Genomic DNA, 8,582 nt, shown 5'->3' on the forward strand with positions numbered 1-8,582 from the left:
TTGTGTTACCGGGTCTGGATTCCTGTTGATAATATTTTGGTAGTTCTGCAGAGGTGTCAGACCAAGACTTCAGAGTACGTCATAGAAATTGAGTTTGTTGATCAAAAAAAATGAACATTACTTTTTTTTTTTTTTAATTTTACAAATCAACATCATATTTTTGCCATGATTTTTTTATTTGCTAGACAGACTTGTGTTGTTTAAGCTATCCTTTCTTCATCACATATATGACATCATCCAAGAAGTGCATTTTGCCACGCGCTCCTCCGTGCTTGTCAGCGTAGCTTTAGCATGGCGTTTGTGTGTTACTTAAGCTCAAGTCATGCAGAAAATTAAAAAAAAATTCTTTGTGAGATCAAGAGTCCCACAGTATTTGTGAGTACTTGAAAGGCTAAATACACCTTTTGGTGTATAGCTTGGCTATGACTGTTTGGCCATGTCATACAAGCATAATTTAAACAAATGTTCGCCAGAGTTTATCAAGCCTTAGCCACTCCCCCCAATCACACAGTGTGTACAGGTCTAATCTATATAGCGAAGCCCAGGCTGGCTCGCTGGTTGTCATCTGACTGCTGTTCTGTTTATGGTATCCAGGCGTGGGGATGAATGGCGCAGGGGGAAGAGGAGGACAAATATCAGGTTGCATGATTGGAGAAGAGCCTGTGAAAACAAGACACCAATGATTGAGTGATTCAGGTTTATTTATAAAAAAAAAATATTTAAAAACTATTCTTAATATCACAGTGAAGTCAACAGTTTTAGGTTTCCACTGTTGCAGAACATTTGCAGTTCAAGTTTTGTCTAATTCTGGCCAGCAGAGGGAGACACTGCAGCACTGCTCCAGGCTCTGTGTTTTTTTATTAGGGCCTGAGCCTGAAGGTACTTCTTTTGTTTACTCGTTATTATTATTATTTCATTTGATTTGGCAAACTTTTTTGGATTTTATTGTGTGTTTTACTTTACAATTGATTGGTGTCTTTAATAACTTTATCCATCTCGCTATATTTATTTTTCAATGAAGCATCTTCAGCCAATCTAAAAAAAAAAAACAAAAAAAAAACGAAAGAGGAAAAGTTTTGCTATATTAGAAATAGAAAAAGACATTTGAAAAATGATTTAAAAAAAATAAGGATGAGCTTTGTGCCACAATTACCACTGCTGACCATGAATTTATTTACATGTTTATAAAATACTGCACAGCTCAGTTTAAGTCCCTTCAATCATCAACGTTCTTTCAGGGGGGCTTAATCCTGCCCCCCGCCTCTGGTGTACGTGGCCCCTGGTTGTAGACCAGAGAAGTGTTAGTGCCACACAACTGGTTTCCTGTCTGAGAGACAGTTCTTTATCAAACAATAAAAAAGTTCATTTCAGTGATTAAAAAAAAGACAGCTAACATCTCCTCTCTTCAGTCACGCTCTAGTATCGTGTACTGCTGTATTGGTGCTCACACGTCGTACATCAACTTACCATCCGTTATGCAACACTTCTCTTTCCTCTGAAAATCACTGGAAGAAAAGAGGTTTCAGTAAAAATCATGTGACGTCTGTCAATATATTCCTCATGGAGAATATGTTGCTAAAGGTGTCACGCTGCTATATTAGTTACAGTTGTGTGTGCTACGATTTAAACATCTTTGTGAACACTGCAGCGCTGGATGTTAACATACTCACCTGTGCCAACATCACCTCCTGCACAGGTCACTGCAAAAGAAGAGAGAGGAAGTTTTTTTCCGTGCTGCGTTACTTCTCTGTGACTCCAGATGGAGCCAAACTTTAGCTTGAAGCCATGACTGCTAACAACAAAACACCCCATGAACATCTCTTTATAAACTCTTAACACCTGTTTGTGACTGCGTGAGAAGCAAAAATCACCTTTATGGTTAAGTATAGATTTCAAACTTTGTTTACAAAGAAATCCCTAGAGCTTTGGAGAATGTGTGATGAGACAGTTCAGGTTCACAGAAGTGTTCTAGGTAAGATTCTGAGTACCGTGTCATACCTGAGTAGAGTCTCATGGGACAGTACAGGACTTTGCTGCCCTCTGGTGTCAGCGGGGCCACCACTACATGATACACATCGCCACACTGGATGTTACTGACGTCACAGCTGCTCTCCCCAGGTGAAGCTGTGCAGGTGTAGTTGTTGTTGCTTCCCATCATCTCTACCATGTAGCTGTGGCTGCTGCCAGCCGAGCGCCAGTACAGCCGCAGAGAGTTGCCAGCCATCCTGTAGAGCCGCACGCCTGATGGACAGCAAGCGCCTACCAGACAGAGAGGAAGTGATGTCATGTGCCTTTGGTGTCGACAGACATATTTAATGTTGGCTACAAATACAGGATGTAGTGTGTGCATGAAGGCTTGAGCTACAATTCTGAGGACACTTTGAAGGTTTTGTGCCTAATCTTTCATACTAATTAATGGAGAGTCCAGTAATGGCAAAAATATGGCAACGACCTCAGAGGATTTTCAGGGTGCTGTTACACTTGAGGACATTTGATCAGAAACTCAAAATACAAGCAGAGATTGTATTTCGTTGTTGTATTTGTTTGTATTTAAGGTTAGAGTTGGATCAATACTTTGCCCAAAGCATGTCATTTTCCTCATTTTGTGACTAAAAACCCCAGAAGATCCTGCCGTTTACTCAGTAATCCAAAAATTCTGGGGATTACTGAATAAATGGCGGGATCTTTTGGGGCCACTGCTTGCTCACAGTAGCTCACAGTAACCCTGAGCCTGACCGGCTGGTGATTCAGTTTTAACAACTCGCTTGCCTTCGTTATCGGTAGTGCAGAACCAGAAGGTCTACGAATGGTTTGTTTTCCGCTCAAATCAAAGTGTCGTGGCTTAATGAGCGCATAGTCAAGTGCAGAGGACATGGATTATGTCTGACGATATACTTGAACATTCATAAACCAACATCTTTTGGGCAGTTGTGCAGTTGTTAGCTGTCGTTCGCCATTTGCTTCGAGCTAAATGTACATGGCTGTCTTTTTCTGCATTCTGCAGTCACAATGAAGTGATGCAGAGGGGGAAATGAGCTCAGGATACCTATTAGTAAGAACTCGAAAGGCAAAATACTCTTATTAGATGAAGATTTGCTTCTTATATAAAATATCCAACTGTACCATCTATGACTGGAGAGGGGACTTTAAATCTTACTTATCAAAGAGGCTGTAAAGTTGCGTACGTTTTTCAAGAAGGAAGCTGAAATAGCTGAACAAATAGAAGAAAAACCATAAAAATATTGCAATCGTGTTTTCTTGTAAGAGAGTCTCTCTGACGCTCTAAATCAATGTGATCTCCTCTCTTCCTATTGGCTGAAACCTTTGTTACTCACTGGATGAGAAGCCCTGATAGGTGCAGTTGGAGCTCCGCCCACTGTGGCTGAACGCCTCCATGGCGACTGTGTAGTTTGTGCCGCAAGTGATGCATCCCATCAGGCAGTGGGAGTCCTGGGTGTGGCAGCGAGCGTGGCCATGCGATGATGTCAGCGTGGTGACGAAAGAATGTGCCCCTTTAGCGTGAGACCATGACATGTTGGTCATGGCCTGAGTGACCTGGTCCACATTGAGATTCACCGGACAGCAGGGTTCTGCGGAGGAACATGATGTGTTAGGAGCTCAGTCCATTCATAACATCCACCTGAACATTCAAAATCTACACAGTACCGGAAGGAAACAGCGAGTATTTTATACGCACAGACTCATACAAGAAAGTTGTAGCTGGGTAAATGATATGGCAGCAAACGGTAAAACAGACTGTGCTAGGACACGTGTTTCCACTCGAGTTAAGCAGCTTTTTTGACTCTTGAACTTGGTTCTTCCTTGTCATCCACGTCACTCCGCACCTTTGTTTTCTCACCTGTTTCCAGAGTTTCAGAGTAGCTGGGTAAACTCTGGCCGGCGGCGCTGGTTGCTATGACGCTGACCTCATAGATGGAGCCACAGTGAAGGTCTGCAATATCGCAGTTGCTTCCGCCGGTGGTGCAGGTGTATGTGACATCATCTCCCACTGCGCTCACTGTGTATGTGGCGGCACGGTTGTTTGCTGTCCAGCTGACGCCGACACAGGAAGAATTTTTGGGATTGAGCAGCAGATTTGTGGGCATGCAGGGTGCTAGCAGGGGGGAGGAAGAGAGGAATGAAACGATCTATAGAGCTGTACTTGAGTGTCCTACAGTACCACAGTGGTTTAAGCATTTGAGGAAAATCACATCTAGATTAAATAATTCGGCTAGAAAGATCAATAAACCATTCAAATCAGTGATGAAAGAGAATGAATAACCATTCACTAAAAAACTTATTAAAACACTCAGACTTTGTGTTGTCTAGGTGATATTGCAGTTAATTTTAACTATATTAAGACAGACAGACAGAAAGAAAATGAATGAACTATTCATGTATTCATTTTTACAGGGTTCATTCACTGCTTTTTATCCGACTGTGGAGATTTGGAGTGGGAGTGTTTCTACCTGTCTCTTTGGTGTGAGCTGTGCATGCATGTTTACACCCGCTGAGCTCACTGCAGGGCATCACCACCACACTATAAGGACTGTCACAGCTGAGGTCAGAGAGAGCACACACTGGCGCTGTGTCATTACACAGGATGACCTCAGAACTGTCCCTTGCCCGGGTCACATAAAGGTCCGCCCCCCGCGAGGCCGTCCACATGATCTCCAGTGTGTCAGTGCTCACGAGAGAGACGGACACATCCTCTGGACAACAGGGCACTGAGGGACACAGATAAAGACACATCTAATGGTCATGACCCCAAAGGGAGCCCTTGTATTGTCTTAACACCCCCCCCCCCGACACTTACATGTGGTGTAGTTGAGCACATGTCCCTGAGGACTGCAGCCAGCCTGGTTGAATGCAAAGATAGACATCAGGTACGTGTAGCCACACATGCAGTGGTAGGTGCAGTTGTCGCCGGTGGTGTTGCACGTCTCTTCACCCCCGTCACTCCTCTTGATGTAGGCCATGTAGCCGTCAGCGTGCGGCACCGTGTCCCACGTCAGCGTGCAGTTTCCTTCTGGTGACTCCATGAGATCTAAAGACTCTGGTGGACAGGGGACTGGAGGTACAGGACAGCAGGGAAGTGAGACACAATCAGCAGAGCGTTTTCATGATGCCAACGTTTTTCTCATGGGTTATGGTGAAGGATTCACAGCAACATCTGCTCTCATGCGTGACATTTGGATGAACCGGTATCAGCCACATGTCAAAGTAAACTTCTTTAACATAAATAAATGTCTACTGTTTGGAAATCTTTCAATCTTCCAATGGGATGTAACATCATCATCAGCACATGCAGGATTGGTTGGTAACACTTGTCTGTGTCACATCAACGCTCTACTCACAGGTGATGAACTCTACAGGGCTGGATGGGTGGCCTGGCCCGGCCTCGTTTGAAGCAGTGACCTGGATGGTGTGTGTCTCGCCACAGCCCACGGACGACAAGGTGCAGGAGGTGGATGTGGAGTTACAGGTGAGGCCTTGGTCACTCGTCACATAGAACCGGATGGGTCCGTACACTTCCTCATCAAGGTCCCAGGATACAAACAGTCTAGCTAGGCTGTTATTCATCACCACAGAGATGTTGAGAGAGTCTGGTGTTGGAGGTCCTGTCAATACACAAAACCAAAACATCATCACACACCAGACTAGAGAACTCTCAGAGTGCAAACCTCCATGATCTGGCCTTCGGCACTTTCATGCTCAGACCCTGATGAAGGCACAAGTAGCGATGAGCCGGCCCATGCACCCTGTGGAGTCGCTGGTCTGTACAGTGAGACTGAGGTGAAACCTGATAATATTGGGATTTTGAATGATAAAGCAGACTTCCTTAACCCACAAGGTGGTGCTCGAGAACACACTTACTTTGTGTTGTGTTGTTGTACCTCTCCTGAAGACAACATGGTGTAATTTTGAAGTCTACTAAATGACGCTTGTTACATCAGGCCGACTTCCCTAATAAATGTAATGGATTCATTGGAATTTAGCAACGATATTGACAGCAACTGTCACAGTGCTCCCTTACGTGTTGTCTGGTTGATGTACGAACTGGCCTCGCCCTTGCGGCCTTCCAGGTCCCAGGCAAAAACTTTGATGACATAGAGGGAGCCGGCATCAAGGCCGGAGATGGTCATATTGGTGTCTGAGGTGTTCTGCTTCATCTCGGTGTTTGAGTCAAATTTGTAGATGGACACGGTGTACTGGACAGCATCGGCGATGGGGTCCCAGGATGCAATGATGCTGTCATTACTGGGTGACGAGGTGGTGAGCAGAGAAGGAGGCAAAACTGTGGAAGAGACATAAGGCGGATGTTTGTGAGGCGTCCTGGCCCTTTTTCCTCCAAGGTGAGAACAAGCGCTGATATCTCATCAGTTCAATCTGATGCAGCCACACCCACAGAGATCGGAGTGTTCGTCCTTCATGTAATAACACCTGAAGATGTTTATACATGTGTACTCCTGCTCACTGACTGATAGTTACCGTTGTAGTGATTTGGTTAAAGATGACAAGAATCTTTAAATAAAAAATGAGATAGAACAGTTTTAAGTATGTGGTGTATTCGGAAGTTGTAGAAAACAGCACAATCAGGCTAGCTTAGCTAAATAGTAGCCTATGTATGGGATGAAATAACATTTTCATGATGCTTTACAGGAATCCAGAGACAAAAGCAGACGCCATCTGAGATTTTTCCCCGTCCCCGTCAAAGAGGAACGCTTAAGAGCTTTTAGCTTTTGCTCTAATGCTTTTACAGAGTTATGATTCAAATAAAATGTTTCACAACAGACAAGTCCAGCTACATCCCCATTCAAATCAAGAAGTGAAAAGTTTTCTTTTGAAAATGATGTTTAATATACAGGACCTGTTGACTGTAATGTATAGGTGATATCGTAATTCTGAATATAACGTAAAAAAAAAAAATAGATGAAATCAGGAACTGATTGTAAAAAAAACAATGAATTGTTGTTTTTTTAGCACATGTGTATCAGATTCACCCCCCCAGGTGGGGGGTGTAGGTAAAGGGGACATCATGCTCTCAGGTTGAGGCTGTCGCTTTGTGTTTGACATAGAAGGGTCAGGTATAGTTACCAGTGAACAGGACAAGCCTGGGGGCTTTCTGGGGAATTTCTTGGGAGCTGGAACTGACTTAAGATGTTTAGATAGATTGTATACTGAGACTCTGCTGGGACAATGAAGGGGATCGGATGACTTCTACTGAGCTGGGGAGCAATGAGAAATGATCTGTACCCCTCCGTGAATGATGAATCACATCTTGAGTGTTAGTTTCCTCACTCATTACATTTTTCAGGCTTTGATCCAGCTGTTCAAGAGGAAAAAAATAATGTAAAGCAATGCAGCAACAACAACAACAAAATTACCTGTTTTTGCAGTCACAGAGGCGGACGGCTGGCTCTGGCCGCCACTGCTCACAACCAGGATGCTGAGCGTGTACTCAGTGTACGGCGTCAGATGCTGAATCTCGGAAGGGGACGAATACACCGTGTCCTCTCTGAAAAAGCCATCATCGTTCTGGATTCGAATGATGTAATGAGTCGCCTCACTCCTCTCGCTAAACTCCACCATCAAGGTGCGGCTGTCCTTTGGCTTCACCATCTGGATGGGATCCATCATGTCAGGAGCTGAAATAGTTCAGAGACAAGAGGAGGGCACAGAATGGGACGTTTAACCTCAAATAGGTGTGACAGGCTATGGATCCTCCATGGAAATGACAAACTAACTGCAAAATTTCCGTGCATGCACAGGTGTAATGCAAAGACATTTTTACATGACTGATTTTTTTCCACATTTGGGGATTTTCACATTTATTTTTACTATTTAAATTCAGTTTGGAGGAAGGCAGCTGACTCAGATTCTCAGTGTAAAGTGGCAAATGCCATCAGCTGTCAGCCAGTTCAGTTGAGAGATATCAAAACATCCAGTATTGCAAAAAAAAAAAAAAAATCCATATTGTGCATCCCTAATCAACACTAAATTAAACCTGTACAGTTCTTACAATACATTTTTTTTAAGTTTTTTTTTTTTTATTAGTAAGATATGTCACTAAATCTGTCTTCTGTCAGAAGTCTTCCTCACCTGGAGCTGACTCAACACCTGCACTGTTCAGTGTTGAGCGCGAGTCATCCAGAGCTTCAACTGTGAAGACGTATTCAACGTTTGAGGACAAAGAGCTGACAGAGCCCATCACTGTGTTTGGTCCAAACTGGGCGAAAGCGATGGGGGTATTTGGTGAGTTTTTGGGGGCAACGCTGATCTTGTATGAGTTGGCCCCAGAGTACCTGGTCCATCTGAGGATTACGGTCTTGGATGTTGTCGAGAACACAGATACTGTGAAACCTGATAAAGGAGACTGAGTTATTTTGCAAGTATCTACAGTGAAGTATTAGTAAATAAATAAAAAAAAATTTAAGTACCTGAGTCTGCAGCAGTCTGCAAATTTAAATGAGAAGAAATTATCAAAAAGTTGGCCCCCTCAGTGAGCTTGTTAAATAACTATACACTGCATTTTCTAACAGGGCTGTCTCATCATATTTTTTTTTCTTACCTGTGAGCAT

General features: G+C 43.6%; 1 protein-coding gene across 1 annotated transcript; it reads right to left on the minus strand.

Annotated features, from left to right (window-relative positions):
• Positions 1–33: 33 nt before the first annotated feature.
• On the minus strand, positions 34–8,582 carry LOC147249488 (fibronectin type III domain-containing protein 7-like). The gene is made up of 13 exons (XM_086225121.1): positions 8,573–8,582; positions 8,104–8,364; positions 7,389–7,649; positions 6,038–6,298; positions 5,358–5,621; positions 4,817–5,071; positions 4,470–4,727; positions 3,860–4,114; positions 3,336–3,590; positions 1,999–2,259; positions 1,671–1,700; positions 1,468–1,505; positions 34–660 (listed from the first exon to the last, which is right to left on the minus strand). Exons 1-12 carry the CDS (start codon positions 8,580–8,582, stop codon positions 1,474–1,476), a joined length of 2,403 nt encoding a protein of 800 aa, XP_086081247.1. The 3' UTR covers positions 34–660; positions 1,468–1,473.

The sequence above is a fragment of the Aulostomus chinensis genome, chromosome 14 (assembly GCF_037954235.1).
Source record: "Aulostomus chinensis isolate RoL2024-O1b breed Wild chromosome 14, RoL_Achi_v1.0, whole genome shotgun sequence".
Lineage (NCBI taxonomy): Eukaryota > Metazoa > Chordata > Actinopteri > Syngnathiformes > Aulostomidae > Aulostomus > Aulostomus chinensis.

Coding starts and splice junctions, on each gene's coding strand:
- LOC147249488 (XM_086225121.1), bottom strand. Junction 2,260..3,335: donor CTATCAGGGCTTCTCATCCA/GTGAGTAACAAA, acceptor TCTGTCTGGTAG/GCGCTTGCTGTCCATCAGGC. Junction 1,506..1,670: donor AGGAGGTGATGTTGGCACAG/GTGAGTATGTTA, acceptor CTTTTCTTCCAG/TGATTTTCAGAGGAAAGAGA.